The sequence below is a fragment of the Pleurodeles waltl genome, chromosome 1_2 (assembly GCF_031143425.1).
Source record: "Pleurodeles waltl isolate 20211129_DDA chromosome 1_2, aPleWal1.hap1.20221129, whole genome shotgun sequence".
NCBI lineage: Eukaryota > Metazoa > Chordata > Amphibia > Caudata > Salamandridae > Pleurodeles > Pleurodeles waltl.
In genome coordinates, this window is record NC_090437.1 from 84,424,063 (window position 1) to 84,450,675 (window position 26,613).

The 26,613-nt window shown below is 40.1% G+C and overlaps 1 protein-coding gene across 1 annotated transcript in view; it reads right to left on the reverse strand.

The window, feature by feature from the left end:
• Positions 1–26,613, reverse strand: part of DGKQ (diacylglycerol kinase theta) — an 848,589-nt gene that overhangs the window by 144,395 nt on the left and 677,581 nt on the right. The window contains exon 10 of the mRNA XM_069236577.1: positions 5,314–5,404. Within this exon, the coding sequence (XP_069092678.1) occupies positions 5,314–5,404 (91 nt within the window). The remainder of the gene's footprint in view (positions 1–5,313; positions 5,405–26,613) is intronic.

Here is a 26,613-nt window from a genome sequence, read left to right on the forward strand (position 1 = left end):
ACTCATTTATGCCACCAAATGTTTTGTACTAAAGTGGGGCAGATTGGAGTGAAGTGGACTGGAGTGGGGCAGATTGCTGTGAATTGGAGTGGTGCAGATTGTTTTGGACTGCAGTGGGTCAGATTGGAGTAGGGCAGGTTGGTTTTGATTGGAGTTCAGCATATTGCAGTGGGGCAGATTGTTTTGGATTGAGGCAAATTGTTTTGGATTGGTGTTGGGGAGATTGTTTTGGATTGGAGTGGTGCAGACTGGAGTTGGGAGATTGTTTGGACTGGCATGGGGCAGATTGTTTTGGATTGGTGTGTGGCAGATTGTTCTGGAGTGGGGCAGATTAGAAAGGGGCAGATAAGACTAGGGTGGGTTGGTGGGGCTGGAGTGAAGTGCACTGGAGTGAGTGGATTGGATTGGATTGGGGTGAGTGGTTTGGATTGGGGCAGATTATAATGGGGTTGATTTGGTTGTATTGCACAATTATGTGTTAAAGCATAATTTCAGAGATTACGCATAATAAAGAAATAATGCTGCTTTGCAATATTTCGAACAAGTTAATTGTCATCTATCTTTTGAGAAGAGCACCCACGACCAGAAACTAAAGAAAACATGAGTGGAAAATGTGAAAAGACGACTAGGCAAAACAAAAGAAAGTTAGCTTCAATAAACATAACTCTGTAATTGTGTTTGCCCTGCTGGGCACATTTTCCCTAGTCACAAGCCTTCTGTTTGCAGGACACTAGAAGTAAAAAAAAAATATAGTACCTCCATCAAGTCGGGAGTAGTAGATGATCTCTAATTAAGTTGAATCACTCAGAGCTTGGTCCCTGCTCCAAACAGAGGGACAGAAATGATGCAAGACTTGCCTTGATGAATTACGAGGGTGTAAAGAAGAGTGCCACACAAACCAACAAATGCTGAGCGACAGGCGGACTCCAAGGCCTTTACTTTACAAAACAGAGTCTCCCAAGTGAGATGCATGCACTAGCACAAGCACTGGCAGGATCAACCCTAAAGAACAAATTAGTACCTTGATCACATCAGGAGCAGCGGACGGGCACTAATTAAGTTGAATCAATCAGGGCCTGGTCTTTGCTCCACACAGAGGAATGGAAATGATGCCAGGCCTGCCTTGAAGAATTACGAGTCTGTAAAGAAGAGTGTCACGCAAACCAACTGCTAATAATGAGTGACAGATGGGCTTTCAAGCCCTTTAGTATACACAACAGAGTTTCACAGGCAAGATGCATGTGCTAGGACATGCACTCACACACTCAACCATTAAAAAGTATGTGTGGGGCTGCACTTCTTCATTTATGCCAAGTGTCACCTGATAAACCTGATACAAAGTAAAAAATAAATCCTCCAGGAAAGACAACGGTATTTCTAGCTTTTTATACAGCATCAGATATATAGCCATTTTAGCTATGGCATCATTAATTATAATAGGATTTTGAAGGAAGGGTGTGATGAATCCTACACACAATTCCCTCTGACTTCCCATGTAATGGCCCTGGTGAGTAGAGAAGCAGAAGCAAAATAATGCAAGTGAGAGTGAGTGGCATAACAAAACTTGAGGGCCCCCCTGCAAAGTACCTGTAGGGGGTCCCCTGGACCCTGTCAGGGGCCTGCCGCCAGTGCACAGTATTCTGTGCTAGGAGTCCCCCTGGAGCTAGGGCCCCCACCCCACCACACCGCAGGGGCCATCGTTGCGCCACTGGTGAGAGTAGCAGAGGGGATTAAAATAGAAGTACTCCCTCCAAACATGTAGTCAAGCCCATGAATACCAGCCCCATAGGCAAAATTAAACAAATGGAGATGACGTTCAGGCACCTTGGGGTCTACTCTGCCCCTAAAAAATACACCTCACCAACACTACCCAACCAAGGCCATGAACTGCACCCACCCCCTCCTGTAATGAACCGGCATTCATATATTAATTGGCAAATTATAGGACGACACGATAAGTAGAAAATACCAATAACAAGGACAGCTGTCGCCGACACTAGACACCTTAATCGCTGAGTCCTGCATTGCCGATGCAAACCTAGGCGAGTCATCCACCCCTAAAGTCTCATAACGAATAGAACATCTATGCTGACCCGCTAAGGTACCTGCCAAACACGCCATAAAGTCAGCAGCCTTCGGAAAGCACCTGGCGCATCACCTGACGAAAACGCACACCGTGCATGGTCCTGATAAAAAAGAAAAACATGGCTAACAGGGCCTGTAGCGCACTGACAGCGCGTTCGCTTTGACAAAACGTGAGCAATGGACGGCAGTGGCCCGTAAAACAGATCGCTGGGAGTGCAGCTTGTGTGTGGCCTTGAAGGGAACAACAAAACACAGTCAGCGAGCTGTGAATTACTATGTGCGAGAAAGGACACAGTTGACTGCTCTCAGGTTGTAAATAGCCCGGAATGGACGTCCTTGTACGTCAACGCGTGATGAATGTCCAAGCCCCACGGCTCGAGACACCTGTGTCTCTGCCAATGACCAACCTACGATGACAAATTACTTATGCCGGATGAAGACTCTGGCTCGACCCCCCACCCTCTTCGTGTACAAAGCCCCAGTAGGAAACAAACACATTTTAATTCAAGATTTCTACAGTGAAGCAGCAACAAGCAGGAGCTGAATATAATGCCCGCAGGGACCCCATGAAAAAACCAGAGCTGCACATAATTGAACGAAGAAATGCAGCAAGACAGAGCTTCTCCGTGGCTTATAAGGGCTTCAGTCCAGCTACATCACGAGTGCCCATGCAGTACTAATGGCTTATTGGCAGAAAAAAACATGAAGTAACTGCAAAGTGGTAACCGCTTGGCAAAAGAAAACACGCATTGGGAATGCCAATTGGCCTGGCTTCCATCGCAACGTGTCCCTTCAGATAGTGGTGATTTTTGGTCCTCGCTGCCTCATTATACATCTCTTACACTCACCGTTCAATAAAACACACACACAGTCTCAAAATGCTTATGCTACATAAATCAAAAGAATAAACAAGGAATAAAGAAAAATGCTCCCCCATAAACACAACAGGCATGTGCTTGCAATTAAGGATAAATCAAAATTAAACATGCTAGTCAGGGGCGCAGCCTCGGAGGGGGAGGGGGGGGGTTGTAACACCCCCTCAATAAATGCATTTTGTGATAAATAATTGGGTACAGGTGCTTTCAGTTGGGTATGGTGAGGTGTCTGTCGGATTTCACCAGGATTTTTTACACACTCACAAAAACGCACACATTATTTTCCTATCTCTGTTTGAAAAGACTTAAAACATGTCGGTTGTTTCACAAAATACTGTTCTTTCTCTCACTTCGTACACCCAATCCACCTTCTTCTTTCTTTCCACTGCCCCTTATGCCCCTGTGTGCCTTGCTAGTCGTATAATGGACAATGCCCTTCAAGACAGCACTGCAGATAAAATGAGCAGTAAATGAACAGCCTGATAATAGTGTCTGGGGAGCTTCAGAGCTCTCCAAAAGAAAGAAAATCAAAGGAAAGAAAAGAGAAGGAAAGGAAAAAGGGGACCTATAAAAGAAGAAAATGCAAAACTAAAGTGAGTGATGCACAAATCCTGTCTCTGAAGCGCACTCATTTGCAGCTCTATGTTCATGTGATCAGACAACATACCCCTAATTCGAGGGCAATGGAGCCAATGACAGTCAAGCAGAAAAATATATCAAGGGGTCTGACCCAAATTCCATATACACCTGTGTTTGTGTTTAAATATACAATAAAACATTTTGATTACAAGCTCCTGGCAGATGGCTGATGCTTTCAGGCTGGATTTAAAACATACTGTAATATACACAATGCTAAATGCTAAGCATAACATTACAAAGAAGTATACAATTAAAGTTCCCAAAAAATACACAACCTCTCCTAAAAGGGCGAACAGGGTTTCTCAAATGCAAATCATCTACTTCCAGGGGTAGTTAGAAGGTGTAGCAAACCACAACACCCTTGCTTAATCTGGTAACCAGTCTGATTTCATGTAACAAAATTCCACACTACAGGCAATCCACCCTTAAAGACATGTTCAATGTGACATAATTAACAGAATTCAACATACAATCCGGTTCCTAAAACAGTATAACAAGGATTTTCTCAGTGTAAATCTACCATAAGGTTTGGTCAGGGTGGTAGCCAATACCAAAGCCGATTCCTCCTATGGTAAACTGAGATTACATGTCTCAACATATATGTATACAGGATTTACCACAGTATTATAACGATCCACCATAAAGGCTTCCTAGCTTTAAACCATGTTCTTCACAAAAAACAGAAGTCAGGCCTACTGCCTTTGTCATAAATGTTCATACTAAACAAAGCAGGGATATGGTATCAGCATCAATTTGCCCAATGAACCAAAAGTTAAAATATGATCAAAATGCCAGCTGGCAAACCAATGTACACGGATTCCTAAGTGGGCAGATGAGGGATTCTCAAAGTGCACATTTTCTTCCAAAAGCATTTGTCAGAGAACATAACTCAAACCCAAAATCTGTGCCTAATATGGTGATAGATGCGTTTCCTAGTAACAAAATACCTATGTATTGGCGTTAGTACAGTGTTCCCCCTTGCAGACCTATTTGCTTTAACATATGCTTTTCACAACAACATAAGTTATGGCTATTGCCTTTGTTATACCTTTAAAAAAAGGGAGCAAATTTATGGTGTCTCACAAATGTCATCATTGACTTGTCACCATAAAGAATTAATTCCTGCTATATTGAGCATAATCAGTCAAACATACAAACACAATTTTTCAGTGGAAGCAGGTAACATCTACGCAGTGCTTTATTTGTGCTTGTTTTTACCAGTGCTGAGCACCAGCACTTATTTGTGAGGGCCGGGGCTTACTCTTCTGCCTCAAGAATTTGCTGTGAGCAAAAGACACATATGAAAAAGACGGAAGAAGGAAAAACTAAAAAGCGTCATAAAGGGAGAAAGTAGACAGTTGCAGGATGAGCTGAAGGGGCAGGGGTGACCGTAAATGGATTGAAGAGGCCCGAGGTGGCTTCAGGATTACGCTGCCTCAGTATTCAGTGCTGGCAGATTTAATTACAGCAGCCTCGTGTTTAAGAGAAGGGCTCTGAGCACCGGCACCTCTTTATTTACAAATTAAGCACTGCATCTACCCAATCAAAAAGTGTGAAGTAAATCAGCAAGTAGAAGGAGCCAGAGCCCCTCTCTAGTAATGCTTGGTAAAGCTAGTTTTCTGCTGATCACAAAGTCTTGCAACGGCTGCGCTGCCCTGACAGACATAAAAAGGTGGCACATACACCTGCAACACATTCAAGCGGCAGTGATTACCTGGCGGCCCAGCTGCTGCAGGACCTCTTCGACGACGCTCTCAGTGGTGCTCTCCTTGTGGATTCGAATCGAAATGTAAGCCACGCCAACCCTAAGGTAAGGAATAAAAGCAAATGCATCAGGAAACCGTTCTAACAGGATTTGCTTATGGTAAACATAACACCTGTTCCTCTGCCACGTGCACTGCTGCCTTGGAACACCCTGCTGGGGAGACAGAGAGCACAGAGCCTGACAGCTGTGGAGGAAGATGGGGTGAGGAATTACTGCTACCAATATTATTATTATTATTATTATTATTATTATCATCATTAGGGGGCGACAGAAAAAAATAGCCGTTGATACAGGGAGAAGGGTTTGTTCTTATCCGCCCATGCGCCTGCCTGTTGTAATACCGGCCCCTTGTTAATCACTGTCCGTCTACACTCTAAGGTTAGAAATTATACCAGGCACCTGCACAAGTGTGTTTGTCATTGTCAACGTCATCGGGGGGTGGAGGCGCATCCAACTCAAGATAGCAAAAACATCCTGAGGTGACCGCCGGGTGCAGGGGTAGTTCACAAGTAGGTAATACCAGGGCTTTAAATGGCACTTCTCAGGGGCAAACAGGTACTGTAAATAGCGACTACCTGCACCTCTATATTTCCATTCAAAGCATTGGGTGATACCACTGATGGGTGATACCATTAATGGAAAATGGAAAAGCAGACAGAGACCTTCCTCGGATAAAAACCAAACAAAAGCCTGCCACACAAACGGGTTCACATGAAGAATCAAATGCAGGGCTGGGAGGGGGGAAATGGAGTCTAACAATAAAGCCACTGAATTCTATTCCAGGAACTCGGTGGGATCTTGATTTCTTAGATGACAAAAGAGCTGTGGATATAAAAACCCAAACAAGAATCTGGAATGTCAGTGGCTTCTTCTCATCACCTACAAGGCATACCAGATGCACCACACCAACCTGCCAACGAAGCTGAACCCTGGAATCCCTGTACACATTAACCAAGTGATGCTCAGAAACCCTCCAGAGAACAGACTCTAAATAATTACCCAAATACAATATTTAGCAGATAATTAACAGAACGCAGGCACAGGGGGTAATTATGAAGTTGAGTTAAAGAGAGTATTTAACTCTAATATGGGTAAACACTCCTTATAAAAAAAATACCATCTGCAATGACCACCAACGTCCTGTAGTTTTGGATGTTTGTCTATCCACGACGGTACAACTATTTTTTGTTTGTTTTTGGATTGGTATTATTTTTACCGGGAGACTGAGGGTAACGTTGGGTGGTAGGAAATTTGTGCTGGTGCGGTGATCCCACACAGAAATGTGGGAAAACTTCATTTTTTAGCTAAATTTGAGGTTTGCTGAAAATTCTGGTTAAGAAAACACTAGGGGATCCACGCAAGTCACACCTCCCTGGATTCCCTTCGGTGTCTAGTTTTCAGAAATGTTTGGGTTTGGTAGGTTTCCCTAAATGGCTCCTGAGCCCAGGAACAAAACCGCAGGGGCACCCCTGCAAAAACAGGTAGTTTTGTATTTGATAATTTTGATGTGTCCACATAGGTTTTTGGGACATTTCCTGTCACGGGCACCTGGTCTACCCACACAAGTGAGGTACCATTTTTATCAGGAGACTTGGGGAAACGCTGGGTGGAAGGAAATTTGTGGCTCCTCTCACATTCCAGAACTTTCAGTCACCGAAATGTGAGGAAAAAGTGTTTTTTTGGCCAAATTTTGAGGTTTGTAAAAGATTCTGGGTAACAGAACCTGGTGAGAGCCCCACATGTCACCCCATCCTGGATTCCCCTACGTGTCTAGTTCTAAAAAATGCACCGTTTGGTAGGTTTCCCTATGTGATATGTCCATGTTGCATTTCCTGTCGCAGGCACTAGGCCTACCCACACAAGTGAGGGACCATTTTTATCGGAAGACTTGGGGGAAATCAGAGTAGAAGAACAGATGTTATTGCCCCTTGTCATTCTCAACATTTTTTCCTTCCAAATGTAAGACAGTGTGTAAAAAGACGTCTATTTGAGAAATGCACTATAATTCACATGCTGACATGAGGACCCCGGAATTCAGAGATGTGCAAATAACCACTGCTTCTCAACACCTTTTCTTGTATCCATTTGGAAACACAAAGGTTTTCTTGATACTATTTTTCACTCTTTATATATTTCAGCAAATGAATTGCTTTATACCCGGTTTAAAATGAAAACCCATTGCAAGGAGCAGCTAATTTATTGGCTCTGGGTACCTAGGGTTCTTGATGAACTTAAAAGCCCTATATATCCTTGCAACCAGAAGAGTCCAGCAGACGTATCAGTATATTGCTTTAAAAAAATCTGACATCTCAGAAAAAAGTTACAGAGTAAAACATGGAGAAAAATGGTTGTTTTTTTTCACCTGAATTTCAATATTATTTTTTTTCAGCTGTTATTTTCCGTAGGAAAACCTTGTAGGATCTACACAAATGACCCCTTGGTGATTTCAGAATTGTGTCTTCTTTTCAGAAATGTTTAGCTTTCCGGTACCCAGCATTGGTTTCACACACATTTCTGTCACTAACTGGAAGGAGGCTAAAAGCACAAACAATAGTAAAAATGGGTTATGTCCCAGTAAAATGCCAAAATTGTGTTGAAATATATATATATATTATATATATATATATAATATATATATATATATATCACCTAAAGCTTCAATTTATGCTAACGGTTTAATATACACTTTCTTCTTGTTACATACAGGTGTTCAACCAAAATGTCCTTTCACCCCTTTAGGTTTTTATTCTTGAATTAGAACCCTTCCTTGCAAAAAAAATAGAATAAAACTCTGATATATAGGGTTTCGCTACAAGGATAACCAAATGAAAGCCTGCGTTTATGCTGGTGATATTTTATTACTTCTGTCCAATCCTGATTCTTCTCTATCAGCTTTTCTTACAGAAGTCGGACATTTGGCTACTATTTTGGTTTACACGTTTGATTAAAAAAATTTCTTCTACTCAGCACTTTATGCTCTAAGGAAGATTTTTCTCAATCAAAGTTTGCATGGAATCCATCTAAAATGAAACACTTAGGCCTCTGGTTAACAATCTATAAAGGAACCCATTTCCTCAAACTTAAATGCAGTTGTATCTAAACGAACATCCTTAATATCCAAATGGCATCCTCTTTTTTTGTTCTGGTGAGTTAGACTTGATTCAAACAAAATGATGGTTGTTCCTGTAGTGCTTTTTATACTCTCTGCAATTCCTATCAATATTCCATCACATTTTGTTATTATAATGTACTTTATTGTTTCCTCCTTTCTTTCGAACAAGAAACAAAAACTTGCATATCTCTTCTTAAAAGTAGCTGAAATAAATAAACAACAAGGAGGAGAAAATTTTCCAAATTTTCAATCTTATCATAATGGTTTCTTTCTCAAGCAAACTTCCAAGTATTTGTCCAATGTCAATCCCGAATTCTATTCTCTTTGTTTTCACTTGGAATCATTCTGAATATATCTTTTCTCTTTTAGTGAGTTCCTGTCTTTCACTCACAAACCCACTTCCATGCACCTTCCTGTTCATAAAAATATTTGTAGACTATTACAATCTCTATTCATATCTCTTCTTTCGGACAAATAATACATTTTTAAATTTCTCAATTTGGTACAAATCATTGTTAGAGATTATTAAAGGAACATTTTGTTTCAACTCTTAGAGAGACAGGGGTTTACTTTGAGGCCATCACCTTCTCCACAATGATTCTTTTCTTTCATTTCCAAATGCACAAGCACTTTTTAACCTGCCTTCATATACTAAACTACTTACTTCCCTAATTCAAACCAACTCATAATCTCTTCCTACACCTTTTACACACAATCCCAATATTCCTTATAATCCTCAATTATTAAATTTGCTCTCCTCAGCTACTACAGCCTCTCACATTTACAGTCATCTATGCATCCCAAGATAATAGAGATAAATTAGACATTGAATTTTCAATGAGAACATTACTTCAAGCTATCATGGTCTACTACACTGTGGAACAAAAATAGACTTAAGCTCAGAAAAACCTCCAGATCGGCTAATACAATTCAGACCTTATTTTATATTTATAATAATAGACTTATGTTTACCTCAGTTGCCTTAACCAAAATGAATTTTACTATTCTACCTTCCAGCTGGTCAGGCAGTAATACTCATCTTCAACATAATATGTTCTCCTGTACCCACAAACATGAATGTTAGCAAAAGGTATGGAAACAAATGAACTCTATTTAGTAGAAGAACTCCTCAAATATTTATTTTCAAGCTTGGTGGTATGTTATGCTTTAATGATAGAATAGCTAGAGCATGCATACATCCAATTGCACTTGTCATCAAAAGAGATATTTTATAGGCACTGATTGCTGTTTTGCTTGACTTGTTTTAATGCTCATCGGCCTTCAATTGAAGAAGTTCCCAAAACACCTTGAATTCTTTTTTACTGTTTTATTCTCTAACTGGCAGTTATTTAAATTGAATATATATATATATATTTATATATATATATATATATATATTTATATTTGTAAAAAAAAAAAAAAAAAAGGTTACAGGGACTTTAAAGAGAGGTTAAAATTTTACACGCACAAAACATAGAAATTCAGCTGTTAGAGTTCTTTCAAATAACTAGTAACTATAACTTGTGCCCTAAGGTAACTATAACTTGTGCACTCGCCATGCACGGTTTTCTCACCATATTGTTACTGCAAATGCTCCTGTGATATTATTGATGATGTCAAAGAAGATGTCAAAAGTGATGTATTAACTGGCGTAACTAGCAGTGCATGGCGAGGGTGAAAGTTACAGTTACCTTAGGGCACAAGTTAAAGTTACTTGAACTTGAATTTCTTTTTTTTTTTTTTTAACATTAAGTAAGATGCCTATCGCAATGCACGGTGGGGGTGGGGTTGGGGGGCAGGGGTTGGACGCACTTTTACATTATTTGCTATCTGTTTTTTTTTATCTAGTTGATCACTTAATTATTTGTTGCATTTAGGGGAAAGGATGTGGCGCTACGGATAGAGCTGCAGACTTTGCAACTGGAGAATCAGATTTGAGTTTTGGTATCAGCTAGACATCCTGTGATTCTGGGCAAATCCCTTAGGGCCTCATTTAGATATTGGTGGATGAGTTATTCCGTCACAACGGTGACCGATATCCCATCTGTCAATAACAAAATCCTACGGAATTTAGATATTGGCAGACAGGATATCCATCACCATTGTGATTGAGTAACTCATCTGCAAATATCTTAATGATGCCCTAATCTCCCCATGCCTAAAACCAAAATGAATGTGTCCTTGTATAATGTAACTGATGTCATGTAAAGCACTCCGATACCTTTGGGTCAAGTCTGCCCTATATGAAACTGCAAACAAAACTAAACAACAAGTGTTTTGCACACTTCTGTCATTGGGCTAGACTTGGGGTACATTTGGGTGATATGTGTGCTACATTTGGGCTATTTTTAGTTCGAGACTAGGCAGGGCGCAAGCGCTGTCTGTCGACATGTTGGAATCTACATCTGTGGGCTTGCATCACCCCATTGCACAGTCATCACTTTTATTCATTTCTTGGCCTGCCTTTCAAAATTCCCTTGATTTCGTATGTAAATGCTTTGTGTTTGCCCCACCTTGAGGCTGCTTGGTTTCCGCCTTGGAGACTAACCCCGTTACATGGAATATTGCATGATCAGTCATAAACTTAAGTATGGCAAACAGTTTTTTTCTTTTGCCTCGCCGCTTCGCTCTCTGTTGTCGTATGTTGTTTCTTCCTCTTTCTTGTTTTGAGCATGCCGCTGTTTGTTGGTGGTGTGTCTGCATAAAGGCTGTAAGCTGGAGGGGGGTTCCTTTTTATTTACTTATTGATTTTTTATTTTTGAATTCATATATAATGCAAACTCGAGCAGAGGAGCCCTTGACATGAGGACGAGAAGTTTCATATAGCGCAAACGCCATCTGAGGAGCACTTTACATGAGCACACCTATGTACAAGCTTAGCAGTTGAAAAATATACAAACTGAAGCATTTAAAACAGAAAAAACACAGAAATCCTCAAAACGGCTCTCCCGACACGCCAAGAAAGCTGATACTACAATATTCACTGCACTCAGGAAACTCGCCCCATAGTGCTATTCAGGGCATTTCTTTAAAAAAATATTTTTGCCGATATACCAGCCTATGGTGGTCCTACAACCACCACCAAACCGTTCAGCATGACACGCTCTTTTCATCTAGGTCATTTCTGGGTCCCCACACTAGGTTGGGGGGACCCCAAAATAGAAACCTCTCCCACCATTCAATGTCTTTTTATGCTCTCACATTGCTGGAACTTTTGTTATACAGCTGGGAGAAGTTTGTGTTTTAAGAGCCTTAATTGTAATAGTATTGCAGTAGGCCTGCTAGGCCTAACATTTGTGCAAGTCACTACACCATCGAAAGGGTTACATATATGGTTATACTGCATTACTTTCTGCCATTCTGTTTTCATGTTGTTGTGCCCTCTAGGGGCTGTTCTGAGCATTACAATCAAGATACTACAATATTCACTGCACTCGGAAAATTGCCCCACTGTGGTTTGGGGGGTTTTCTTTTACAAAAGATTTTTGCCCAAAACTCAAAGTGTGGTGATTCTAAGACAATGGCAACACCATCAAAATGTTCAGCACGACACACTAACCCCCCCCCACAAGTCAGTGTTTTTTTAAGTTCTCTCATGGCTGGAACTTTAGTTTTACAGCTGGGAGTAGTCTGTGTTTTATGGGTCTTGTTTGTATTATTATTCTAGTATGCCTGCTAGTAGGCCTGCTAGGCCTGAAAATATGTAATGCACTACTACCTCTAGGGGCTACATTCTGCCATCCTGTGTGGTTATGCTCTCTATCGGCTGACTATATGTTACATCACTATGTTTCTTACAAATGTTATTTTTATAGTGGTAAGTCCTGAGCATTATAGTCAAGATACTAGAATATTCGCTGAACTCGAAACTTGCCCTATAATGCTTTGCAGGACATTCCTTTTACAAAAGAGTTTTGCCCATAACTCATTGCACAACGTGCTCTTTCTGTCTAGGCCATCTCTGGGTCCCCACACTAGGTTCAGGCGGATCCCAAAATAATAATATAAAAAATATATTAAATGGTGGCAACATTTTCATTTTTTGCTGTAGATAGAGGAAGAATGTAAATGGAAGTGCTTTAGTTATATGCAGGGCCACTGAAATTATGTGGCAGAGGGGACCAAATTATGAAGTAGGGTTGATCAATTTATGTGGCAAGAAAAGTCCAGTTAAACATTTGCAATGCCAATGGCTCTAACTCAGGCAAATGCAAGACCTATTGCATTGCAAATGCTCATTTCTCTGGTGGCCATCTAGGGAGACTTATTTAGCTCCCTAATTTCCTTTTTTTGCTACAGTATCCACAGTAGAAAATACTTTCAGTGTTCCACTTTGATTCCATCAAGCTGGCGTTCAGATGTGACACATGGTTGGCATATATTCAGTATTTTAAAACTGTACTTGCTCATTAGAACACTACAAGCGGCTGATCACACAGACGCTAACAAGTAGTCTACTGCTGGTGTTGAAGGAGCATGTTTCAGTCCGAATGTCAGAATGCTTTAATGAAATAGAAGAGAAAGATATTTAAGAACTCACTTAAAACGTGTCCTAATTTTTCTTTCTCTATCACTACCCATAATTTCTATTGCAAAATGAACCCCCTCATTTATTTTCCTTTCTAAATGATTTTTTTAAAGTTTTACCAGTTTGATTCAATTAAGATGGCTTCAGCTGTGCCACACTTTTGCCATAAATAAGACTGTTAAAGCACTCTGTGAGGCTGCAGTAGAACACAAGGGAATGAGCTGACAGGCTACTTCAGTTGGAAGTACATGTTTTACTGAGAATGTCAGACTTCGATCTCATGTGGCTGAGAAAGATCTGTGACCCTTAAAACCTGTCATTCGCTTACAATGCATTTCAATGGGGAGCTATCATGTATAATGGTCTCAAGATGGCTGGCAGCACTTCCTGGTTAAAGTGCTGACAGCCAACCAGATCTCACCATGAGATCTGTGCTTAGGCTCCGCCCAGATAAACAAATTTGGTTTTCTTTAAATATCTCAAACTACTGAACGGATTTACACCAAATTAAAAAAAGATCACATTCTCGATCAAGAGCTAACCTTCTGCCAAATTTGGTGTAATTCCATCCAGCAATTCGGGATGTAGTTGTGTCTACTTGTAAACTCTTTATGGGAATAAACATGGGAAATTAACTTTTTGGACCCCCATTCTTCTCAGCCCCCACTTGACGGATCACCCGGAAATTTTCCATGCACAACCAGACCCCAGGGGAAATTTTTTGGGAAAATTTCATGAAGATTCTTCAAACGGCACCCAAAAAAAAAACCACTTTTCCTATGGAAACTAGGTCCTAACTATAACTACCTACTGGCGACTGCCAGTAGGATGGATGGATATATATATATATATATATACATATATATATACATAATCAATTTAAATAATGAGTGATATATATATATATATATATATATATCTTATGCATTTTCTATACTAGTTATGAACCTATCAATCTTTGTCTTTTTAGTTATTAAGTTATATTTATGCACTCTTATTTGCCATTTGCCACACAAATTGCTTTTCATTTTTCTTTTCTTTCTATCCCCGTTTTTCATTGCTCCTCACAAATAAAGATTATTTATTTAGCATCATATTCTATTTTCATGTTTTGTAAGGTTTAGTTATAAAGCTCTTTTACATTTCAGTGTTTTTGTATTATCCAATAAGAAATTTTAGTTATTGATGCATTTTATTCAATACAATTCTCTTTTCCAAACTTACGTATACAAATGAAGAATACCATGTTTTCTTTTTTAATTAATGTTTTATAAAGCTTCCAACAATTTTTTATTTTTTATTTTCTAATTTAGCATAGAACATCTGATTTTTCAGAAGGACACATAGGTGTATTTGCTCCTCACACTGCATCAAATACATGGCACCAACAAGCAACACACCACCCTATCTGAAGGTAGAAAATCTTCTGGTTGAATGTGGCCTTTGCTTCAGTAATGTCCACTGGTCGTACATATATAGGCCACTCAGAAGTGTATCTCATTCCACGAAGAAATCACTGGGTCATAAGCAACCTCTGTTTACAAAAAATCTAAACTTTGTGCAACTTTTGTAAGATCAACCAAAAAAGAACGAGCTCTTAGATTTCTGTGACTTTGTAAATTGATGATTCTAATCTCCCTTATATGTTTAGGCAGAGCCTAATACGTAGAAACAGAAGTTCACAGCTGCGGGTTTTTCTTGGAAGCCGAACACCAATACTGCTGATTGCCAATGTTAAGGAATACCAAAGCTTCCCAGTCGATTACACTATATGCATCGTTCTTTGATACCCCACCATTTATTTTCCTTTATCTCATTTGCTCAGGTTCTCCCCCCCATGCAAACATCAATTTATCCTTAGTTTCATATCCTTCACTGCCTCCTCCTTTCTACCTTACCCGCCTTTCTCTCTTGCGCTGAATCAAAGTCTGATAACAAAAAAAAAGTCCTGTTCCCAATTAATAAGCACAGTGAAAAAATGTCCGTCTTGGGAGATGAGAAAGTACCAGGAACAAACTTTATGGTGCAGCTGAGAAACAGTATCCTGCCCATCTGAATGGCAAAAACTGACCACCTCACTTCTCGTCGGAGAAGGAAGTAACTAGGGATTTTTCATAGTAAAAGGGAGTAACTAGGGGTTTTTCCTGCAAGAAAAATGTGAAATACTTCAGGAGTAAATCCATTTTTCATTGTTCCTCTCTGCTTTAATCAATCATAGAGCCTTGTTGAGGTCTTTGCTAAAAAAAAAAAAACTTCCATTATGGAAATGCTGATGATAAGCGCCAATCCTTCTTATCAAAGAATGAAATTCTTCAGCGGATCTTTTGTCTCATGTCTGGCCAACTATTTAGGGACCAACCAAACTCTCTGCAAAATAGGTGGGTATTCTTGACATATCTCTGGAGCCAGAAATAGTCACCAACCTAGGTTTTTGGGAAATAACATGTGAGAATTAGTGTTTCCACACAGATTCCTGCACATTTTTGGCAACTATTTCACTCAGAGATGTCACCTACTTGTAGTTATCAGCCCTTTCGGAAATATAGCAAGACTTAAAATGAGACCCTTAGTGGCATTGCCACCTACAACCAAAGCTCTTTAAAATTAATTATTCAATTCTTGCTTTGATGGCCAGCACATGCTGCTGTTGTTAATATAGAAATAGATCAATTAAGTCGGAAATATTCTCCTACATCTCTTCTCAGTATCTTGCCGGGAGTGAAGTCGAATTTACTATGTAGAGTCAGGGTTGGCTTCAATCTGGCAGTGCCAGAAGGGCTGGTTGAATATGCTGTTTTTGTGGCTGTCTCTGGGCCTGCATTGTGGACTGTTGGGCAGGTTTTTACTGTTGAGTTCAAGGACATTACCTCAAACATTGCCTGCAGCAAACACTAATACATGCAGTCTCCCGTCCCTTGCAAAAGATCTATAGAGCGTGGTGTTGAATGTTCAAAAATGCCCCAATTTGCAGAATGTGGACCACTTTTTAAGCAATCCGATTCTCGAATGTGTTCCACGCTTATCTGAGTGCCCAGGCCTATTTTCTGTCAGAGTCCAACCTTGTGCAGAGCCAGCGGAACTGATTGCAGCACTTTCTTTTCTGTGAGAGAAGTAATTTACTCCTACTAATGGCAAAGCAGTGATGGAGTTCTGGTTCAGAAGTGGCCTTTTCAAAAACGCAATTATCATAAGGTTTAGTGTTGGATGACCTCGGCTGTAAAGTGTATGCTATGGTGAGTCTCCGTCAAACGGCTTTACACTGGCTGACGCCAGTGCTTTAAATGGAAAAATAGAAGTGCAGGTACTCTGTACCAGAGTACCTGCTTGTTTCTGAGAAGTGCCGGCACTCTCCAATTAAAAGTATTGCGGTTTTCTTGAGATGTGCCGGTACTCTCCCTCTCAAAATAAAAAAGTGCCGGTACTCAGTACCGGAGAGTACCGGCCCATTTAAAGCACTGGCTGACGCTACTGTGACTGGCTCTGTAACAATGTCCAACAAACGAACATCAGTTGAGGCAGCAGTTGGAGGTTTCACGGTTTCTATCGGAAGCTTCACTGAGGTGCTTCTGTGTCCAGGGAAACTGAACACAAACCTACTGCTGTGTGTACAAGCATGCCCTCAGGTGGTGATTTATTTTGAAGAAAGAATTGTGTGTCTATATGTATTCTGCCCAGGAACTAAGTAGATCTACTTCCACAAATGTGTCCTCATTAACCAAACAGATAGTAGCTGGGCAACCTCTCTGTGCAGAACCATCTTTGAGAGTTAAAAAGTGCTTTGATGCATCACTTTTTGAAAGTTAATTCATACATTATCAGCTATAACGTGGATTCCACCAATCGGATTTAGAGCAGTGTACAGCTTGAAACAAAAAACACAGGGCAGCAGGGCTGGACAGCCACCATTAAATAGGTACTGCAAGTTATGTAGTATAACAGTACAATAGCTTGTTGTTACAACAGGGCATATGATATAACATTAGTAAAATTTGACAATGAGAAGAAGCACGTTATGAAAAAAGTCATACATTAATAGAAGAGAAAAAACATAGAAGTTGGTTTCAGAAGAGCAATAAAAATAACATATTTGATATCAAATGGATGACAGCAAGAAACACCAGAGAGGGGTTTAACCGTATAGATAAAAGGTAGCTATTCAGGCATGCTGGTGCGCAACAGCAGAAAACAAGCATGTGTTGGCAGTAACATTATACAGATGCATTCTCAAGCTGTGTACAAATAGGGATAGACCAATTAGGTTTAAAGTAAGGTACATAAAGGAAGGACTCTTAAATAAACAGAAAATTAACAGATAATCTTTCAAAACAAAATGATAAATATAGAATGAGGAATAAACTAAGAGAGGGAGAAGAGAAGAGAGTGTCTAGTATTAGGCCCACCAAAATGTTCTAACTCCGAGAGTAGGGGGCTGCTTCAAGATGGTGCATATGTGTTGCGAAAAAGCCAGGCACAGAGGTCTGTCAAGGAGCATGTTCTTAAGAATAAATTTCACGCTCTAAAAAGAAATGTTATTCTTGATATGGAGAGAAATAGCTTTCCAGATTACCGGAGTGTTTCCAGAGAATAATCAGGAGAGTGTGGACTTCTTAAAATACTCTGTGGAGAAATGTCTTCTGTTAAGTGACTGTAGTGAGACGTATCAGTGGCAAAAGCTACAATTGTCAAACACAAGCCAGTTTTAAAAGTGAATGCTTTAATGAGAACACTGCAGATATACTGTAGCACGGGTGTAATGTTTCGTCTTTCTAGTTTGAACATAAAGTAATTGACTAGTAAGTCTTGCTGATTTTGGGGCCAGTTGCACAGATGTGTGTAAGCACATTTTCAAGGCAAATGGGACCACTAGCATAAGAGGAAGTCTCAAAGTGTATGGTGGCACTACTCACTGTGGGTACATCGGCATGTCACCTTTTACAGAGGTGGCATGCCTGTCAGTTTAGGAATTTGGGAGAACCCAAAGATAGTTATATAACACTGGTCATGAGCTAGATAAGGGAATTACGCGCTGAATGCAGGAGTAGGAGTCACCTCTACTTACAGCACTGGATTACTGTAGTTTTGCTGCTATCCTCAATGCTGATATTGTTGATAGTGCTTAAAAATGAGTTCTGTCCCATGTGCCACAAAAGTCATCAGAACATGACAGTTTAAGTTTATGAAAGTAGAAGAGTGGAAAAACGAATGTAGACAACAGCTCTGACACGCATTTTAAATGTGCAATTACTTGTATTGCAGAGTTCAACTTTAGTGCCTTTTGAATTAAATCATGTTAGAAGGATAAAACTTATGTTAAAATGTAATTTAGAACCAATGCTAACAGTGCATAAAGAAACGATATTGAATTTCTTGTGATTAATGAAATATTAATGAGTTTAAAAATATGTGCAAGTGAGAGAAATGCACTTTTCTGTTGTAATTAATGAAATGCAATAACAAGGCTTTTTAGTTTAAAATGAAATGTATTACTTATATTAATAAAATATTATTAATGCTGAATTTTTGTATATAACGTCTGTTTTACTAAAACATATTAATTAATTGCATGTTATATTTTCTTTTGTATTAGCATAAGTGAGGCAAGCAGAGCTTGCATTTTGTAGTCATGTAAAAGTGTTGAATTCTTTTTTCATACCATGTCTTCTTTCAGATTCCATTCCCATGAGAAGCAATTTGCTTCCCGGTGTCTGGCTACAGCAGCACTGGTCTCATCGTCTGCATTTAAACACCCTGAAAGCAAGGATAGCGTCTCAAATTGCATCCTTGCAAGTCAATGCAACCAATTTAGCAAATTCCAACATGGCGTCCACTGCTCGCCATGATTAAGGCAACGTTTTTTCGATTGATTAAACCCAGATCTTTGTGACTGGGAGTGAAGGTTTGCATTGTTCAGCATTCTGTCCATCATCTGTTCTTTTTCCCTTTCTCACCATAAGTGGGAAGGGAATGCCCAGACGTGGGTCCCGTGCTCACTGTGCCACTGGATTCAAGCTAGCCTGTCTGATGAGGGGTGATACCCCGAAACCGGTCCCAGGAAGACCTGGCCTGGTAGTTCGTGTTGGACTGTTCCCATTGGGAGCAGGGTACAAGACTGATTTGCATTTGGCTGGGTCCAAACTGGGGTGGCATGGTGGACAAAGAATGATGGATTAAACCCAGATTTTTGTGACTGTGGGTGAATATTTGCATTGTTCAGCATTCCGTCCATCATCTGTTCTTTTTGTCACTGTTAAGACAGGTAATGCCCAACTCACTGACGGCCCTGATTTGGAAAAAAAAAAACTGGTCTTAACATGCCCCAGAATTCAAACATGTGGTTGGAGAGAATTGCAACAACAGTCAGGCACCTGCAGGCTGAGCATCTTTGGCAAGAAAAAAAACAAACTTAGCACACAAATCCTTTAAGCAGTTACTTAATAAACAAATTAAACAGCTTTCCTGGAGCAACAACAAAGAAGTTCAGCTTATGTTCTCATGCATGGATGACTATCAACACTTACACTGCGCCAGCTGCTCAGCTATACATGCTGTCTTATTAAAAAAGCACATAAAAAATAAAAGTGCTCCACATTATACTTGGCTTGCTCCCTTTGCTCAACACAGCTCCAAAATGGGTTTTGCCCTCAAACTGCGAGAGATGCAGGCTATGTGCATACCCTCAGAAGGACTTTTTACATATCCTTTGCATATGCCCTGCTCCACTCCGTTGGTGTAAAACTTACCTCAAAAACATCTTAAATGCGAATGGCATTAGGATCTGCCACCACGCAAACCTGTTCTGCCTAAATGGGCAGACACCTCTATATATCGCATGATTTGCAAAATTTATATTAAAAGCTGACCACCTACTCAAGCAGGCCTCAATCAATCAAGGATGAAGTTTGAACGCAGCAGTCTAATAGCGTCCGCACCATGTCTGACTCCTTCCTTTTGGTTTATTGTCATGCGGTATGAAAAACATGCACTGCAACATTAACTCATTATCGACTTCTCACTCTGTGGTGAGGCTCCTGAGCTAGCATAATAAAACATTGAGACTCTTTTACAATACAGAACTTTCAGTCTGGGCAGGATCCTGTAGCGGCTAATTTTCCCTCTTGCCCTGTAGCCCTACCGAGGACACACACTGCAGCATTTGAACTTAACTAGTGTCACAGCTCAGTAGCCTTTTAATCTACCATTGAGTCTTTTAAACCTTAATTTGTATACTGGTACATCTGTTTTTTTAATCTTACGGTGTTCAGAGAACCCAATGAAATGTTTGTGCTATAGTCTCAACTTTTCTTTGGTGCTGATTACAATGGTTTTTAATAATCAAGCATAATAAATAAAAAATACAAAGTCGTTTTGTAATAGACCTGGTGTTTGAATGTGGAAAGATGTGTTCCTTGGTCCTTGAGGAAAGAACATTGCAGGAACATGACCTGTGATCATATACATTTGTTTCAAACTTGTTTGGAGTCACACGGAAAGGAGATGTTCCCATGACAGACCTGGGCAGAAATATGACTGTCAATTTGGAGTCATTCAGTCATTGGTTGATGACCCTTCAACGTGACATGAACTGATACCTTTGGTGAATCAAACTGATTTGTGAAATTTGAAATACTGATGGGCATTCAAACTTTAGTCCACCTGGAAGAGTCTTGGGCAGCCCTGAGCAGCTTGCTGGGAGCTCCTGATGCTTGCAGATGCCTTGCTTATCTTGATGTCTTACTGTTGAATATTTCCTGAATGATGTACCCTTGGAGAGGTATCGTCCTTTCTGCCATTTCCCCTTACCCTTGAAATGCCCGTTTTAGATTTATTAATTCTTTTATTTGTCCCTTCAGAAGACTCTTGGCTGAGCTTCTGATATGCTTATGCTTTCTCACTCTACCTATCTTTTGCCAAACGTAGTTAGTGACTTGCGGTCCAAGATTATCTTTTTCCAAATATTTTTGTCTTTTTTGTACCTTTTGTCTTTTGTGCACAAGTGTTCCTCCCCACACATGTATTCCCTTAATTTGGGTAGCTGTACGGATGACCTGTGCCAGCCAAAGATTTTAGAATCTGCTAAATTTGAATTGACTAATGATTGTAAACTCTGAGCAGTGAGTAATATCTGTGTCTCAGATATTCTTATTGATATGATGTATTATTTTACTTGAAATTAATATTAATTTGACTGAACATATTTAGATGCATTGGGCAACCATTGGTGATTATGTACTTTCATTATTTGGTTCTGTGTACCGTCTTTATGACTTTGAGCTTGTGGTTGTAACAAATCTTTTACTTTTAGTCCTGACTGGAGTTTTCCTTGCGTTGCCACATTGGTCATGGCGTCTAAATTGTTTGGGGTGCTGTTGAAATTTTGTTGATGATTTACCACACAACTTTCTGCGTCCAAAGGTCCGTCGACCTCAATGAGCATTTAATTCCTGCGAAGGATGAAAAACACATCCACCCAGCACTGGATTACTGTAGTCTTCCTGCTATCCTCAATGTTGATGTTGTCTTGGGACAGAAACCAGACTCGTCAGGCAGGAGACAGCATCTGACATCTTCAGTAGTATTCTCTACACAAAATGAATCATGAAGATGAGTGAAAAGAAATACAACCTGCACATGACCAAAAGTGTAAACTATTCTCACGGCCAAGAGCCTACTACCATTAATGCAGCTGGTACAGCCAATTCCAGAGCCCAAGGGTGGCAAGTCCTATTGGGAGCACTGCACCTTATTATGTCAACCAGCTACTAACTGACCAGAGCGCAGAGGGCCCACTTCCTTGCTTGCGTAAGGGTCCAAGGCATACTTGCCATGCTACTCATGCATCAAAACATACATAACTTTTTTGAACAGTGGAAGAAATGCTCAATGTGAAGTCAAAAATTGAAGAGAAATTTACTGACAGAATATGATACTGGGCCAGGACATTGCAAGATGTCTTTCAATTTGGAATTTCTGCTGATTTGATATTGGGCTAGCTACATCTCTATGCAGACTATTCCAAATTAAACCACTAGATGGCAGATGAAACCAAAGCATTTGAACCTACAAACAACAGTTCTGAAATTTTTTGACTACAGCGAACTCCTCAACTAATCACTACTGGAAGCCAGCAAATCCTGCCAAAGTAGCGTATAGGATTTGAACGTCAACACAAGACAGAAACAAATATACACATTTTGAAATACTTTAGTTAGTCCACAAAAAAATACAAACATCGAAATTAACTATAATGGAAAGGTTGGAGGTTTCCAAAATTGGTTTTATTTCTAAGAAACGAAGCGACTCTAGCCTATCACTTTGTCTCTCTTGGTACGAACGCATGGATCTCTTTTTGTCAGCCCATACCACTGCTTTAACTGAGGCTACCAATCATCCATCTTAGATTCTGTTTCCTGTACTTGATATTTTATTGCCACCCATTTTAATTTCCTTCATATTACCAGATAACATTTTTAAAACTTCAATTTTAAAATGTGCTTTTTATGTATATATACACACACTTGATTATCTGCTAATATGATTTTTTTTCAGCAGTTACGGACCCCATGTTAGAAATTGTTAACCTAGAACATAACCGCTCGAGTAGATATGTGCTCCTAATTAATGCCACATAATAATCCGACTGGATTTATCTTTTTTTGGGGAAAGTGACATTTTTTGAGGGATTTGTTTGTTAAATGTGAGTGGGTAAAACTATTGGTAACTATAATGTATTATTGGTTAACAAACTATCAAAAAGACAAGCACAATGTGTATTAGTAGCACTACTCAGAGATTTCTTGAGAGACATCGCATGGTACGTGACTGCTTTATTTCTTTTTTTTGACCAAGAAGTTGATGCTTATATTTCAGTAGGGCAAAAACTAAGGAAATGTCCCCATAACCTACCCCAGACTTGCCAAGACAGGCCGCCAGCAGAGAAACTAAAATAACAAGTGACTTTTTTTTTTCAAAACAAGCACAACGCAGGACTAATGAAGTGAAATCCAGTTTACAAATATGGGACTGAATTCCCACCCTCTACCACGCGACTGTCACTACCCCTCGTGGGGACCATTAGTCACAGCCCCCTTGATCACGGTAAACTGTACAGCTCAGGGCAGCGTAGAAAAGATGATAACAAAAAAAACAAAAAACACTCCTGAAGCACCACAGGCAAGCATGATTATCCACTAAAAACTACCAATAGCCCGCACCTCCCTCCATCCTTTAAAGGCTGTTTTGTTAGAGTAAATAGGACTGAGTGCAAAGAAGGAAGTCTTGAGCTGTAAGATGTCAAGGGACAGGCATTATTTTCAAAGGATGTACGAGTTGAAACCACAAACACCAGGTTTGTAAAATAGATTATGTACAAAAGGGAAAGGGGTAAAGTGACTCAAGGAGTTTAGCACTCCCTGCCAACATATGTTTGATCTGCTGGCCTCAAGTTTGAATGCAAGGAAGTCAAATATTACATCATTCCGAGGTCGATAAAATGAGTGTCATTAAGGAAGTTAAAAGAAACACCTGTAATTTTATAGTTTTAGAAACGTAAAAAACGGTGTTATTGAATGTTCCATAAAAACACGTTTTTTTGGTGTTCAAAATGAAGACTCTTAGAATAAGCATTTTTAATTCGCAAAATAACTTCCGCTTTAAAGGCTATAGTTGAACTGAATCCTCTAAGACGTTTGGCAAATGGAGCTATGAGCTAATCAGACATGGAAGAATTCGATCTGTGTATGATGCACATCGCGAAAAGGGCAGTTTCAGAATAAATCCATGCACCCAGATTCAACATAAACTGAAGAAATCTTTTCTAGCCTGCACATATAAGTGGCTGAAAAATAGTATTAATTTTTGTCTTCATTTACTATGGGCTAGATTTATGAAGCCATTTAGCAATCTAAAACCCTGTGATTCGCTATCGCACAAGGTTTGCGAACGCTAACTTGCTTTTTGGAATGTACTAAACCTATTCGCTATTCGGTAACAGGTTAGTGAATTTCACAAATAGTTTTGGAAGAGTATAACGCATGGGTACACTAACTACCTCAACAAGCAAGAGTAGCTGGTTACCCCTATGGTTACCTCTTGAGAACACAGTAAGAAATAGCAACACATCCCTGGATGGAGCCCATTAGTAGGTCTAGGTCAGTCACGACTAGACTGTGTATTATGGATGTTACTGGGCTATTTTATGTTGCTGTATATATATATGCCACAGGGAGGTATAATGTGAGAGTGAGCCCTGCAGCATCGTAGCTATGCTGGGTTTCTGATCCATATTGTGAAAATGTATAATTTAAGATTGTATGTCTGTGTCCTCCTGCGCATATGTTCGAAATTACTCAAAGGTCATATCCCACTCCAAGGAGATATGGGTTTTGTGTATCCCCTATGTTCCTCTCTATGCAGTGCTTTACTTTTTGCCTGGCCCATTCCAATTCTTCAATTTTTCACTGCCCTATCTGTGGGTAAACGGGTGATTTCCAGCGGCGCGTGATAGCACGTCGCGCCAATATTAACGCCAAGTCAGAGAAGCGCATGGTCACCCCTGTCTTCCGTGATCAAGAGTATAAACTTAGGAAACAAGCGTCTGGTGTTGTCCAATAATCAGAACCTGTTACATATTTGAGTAGCCGCGCTATTTCCAACCAAAACATTTGTAACTGTGTGCAACGCCAGAGCATATGTAGTAGATCTGAGTGCACTTGTTGGCAACGGAGGCAGCCTGCTCCTGCACAGTATAATTTATTAATGCTATGTGGAGTTAGATATGCCCTATGAACTATAGAGAACTGGATAAATTTAAATCTGGAGTTTCTGGATATGATTTTTGGGGTTGCAAGCAGTCTCTTCCATTCTGCATCTGGTAATATAAAGTTGAGATCTGTGTCTCATTTTTGACGGAGTGTTTGTAATGATATTTCTAAGTGTGATCTCAGGCCTCTATATAGCCATTGGATTAGATGATTGCCATGACCTACCGTATGTAATACATTTAGGAATTCAAATGTAATAGGTTCAATACCATCTGATGCCTAGTGTTGACGTACAAAACAAATTAAACCTGCATGGATTAGGAACAGTGTGTCTGGCAATCCCTGAGTCTGTATAAAGTCTAGACGGGACATCAATATTCTGTCCACTAATAACTTTGACATAGTCATAGTCTCTGACTGCTCCCAAGGCTGTAATCTCTGTGCTGATAAGGTCCCCATTGCCAGTGGCATCCCCCTCAATGGTATATTAGGAGCATATGGAATTGGAATATGTGTATAGAGTAGGGACATTCACCAGTACCATGGCCACCCACACCAGAATGGGGACCCGTTGTGGTATGGCTGTGGTTGGGCACAACAGCTTATGCAGTTGTCCATTTTGATCTTGAGCAGGTGTATAGCCTGTTTCGTGTTAGTTGTATCCCGTCAGCTAATACTCTAACCACTGCAGTTGTGCTGCTATGCAATACGCCTTAAGGTCTGGGGCTCCCATTCTCCTGTCCAGCACCGGCAATTGTAGTTTTTTCAAACCTATTCTACAATACCCCAACCCCCACACCAACTCAATCAATAAAGTATTCAAGGTGGTAAACACTGTTTCCAGAACCACCACTGATATATTAGCAAAATATTACAGGAGCCTCTGGAGAAGGACCATTTTTGCCAGTGCCAGTCTACCCGCCACAGAGAGGGGTAGTGTAGTACAGAAGGCTATTTGTGTCTTAATGGAATTAATTGCCCGTTACAAGTTACCATCTAAGATATCATATAGGTGTCCCTCTCTCTCTCTCTCTCTCTCTCTCTCTCTATATATATATATATATATATATATATATATATATATATATATATATATATATATATATATATATATAGATGCCTAAATAGTGAAACATACAGGTCGCCACTGGTATTTGAGCTTCTCCAAAGCGCCAGTGTCTGCCGTTCTTAAGTATGCTGAAATGCAAAAATATATGATTTTGCAGCGTTTATTTGCAGACCTGAGAGTCTGTCGAATACAGTCAGTTCGTCTGCTATTGCAGACATATCTTGACGTATTTCCCAAACATATACTATCATGTCATCTGCATATAAAGAGGTAGCCTGTACTTCGCCTCTAAGCGGGATGTCCCAATCCGGTGCGCTACTTCGCAGTAATTGTGCTAGTTATTAGATTGCCAATAGAAATAATAGTGGCGATAAGGAACAGCCCTGACGTGTGCCCCGGGAGATGTTTAAGATACTGATATGCACTTTCCTGTTTTTGCCCTTGCCTTAGATAGTGAGTATAACAGTCACACCCATTTGGTGTACGAGGTTGGTATTCTGTAGTGGGTAAGTGTGGACAACAGGAACTCCCAGCTCAGTTTATCAAAGGCATGGCGTATATCCAAGGATAGGCAGCTTGCGTATGGGTATTTTTCATGCGAACTGTACATAAAGTGGAACAGGCAACGTATATTGAGTGAAGTGTTACGGTTCGGCACGCAGCTGTTTTGGTCCATGTGTAATATCTGTGGCAGGTGTGGGAGAAGATTTTGCTTAAAATGTTATACTCTGTGTTCAGGAGAGACAGAGGTCTGAATGAGGTTAACTCAAGAGGTGGATTA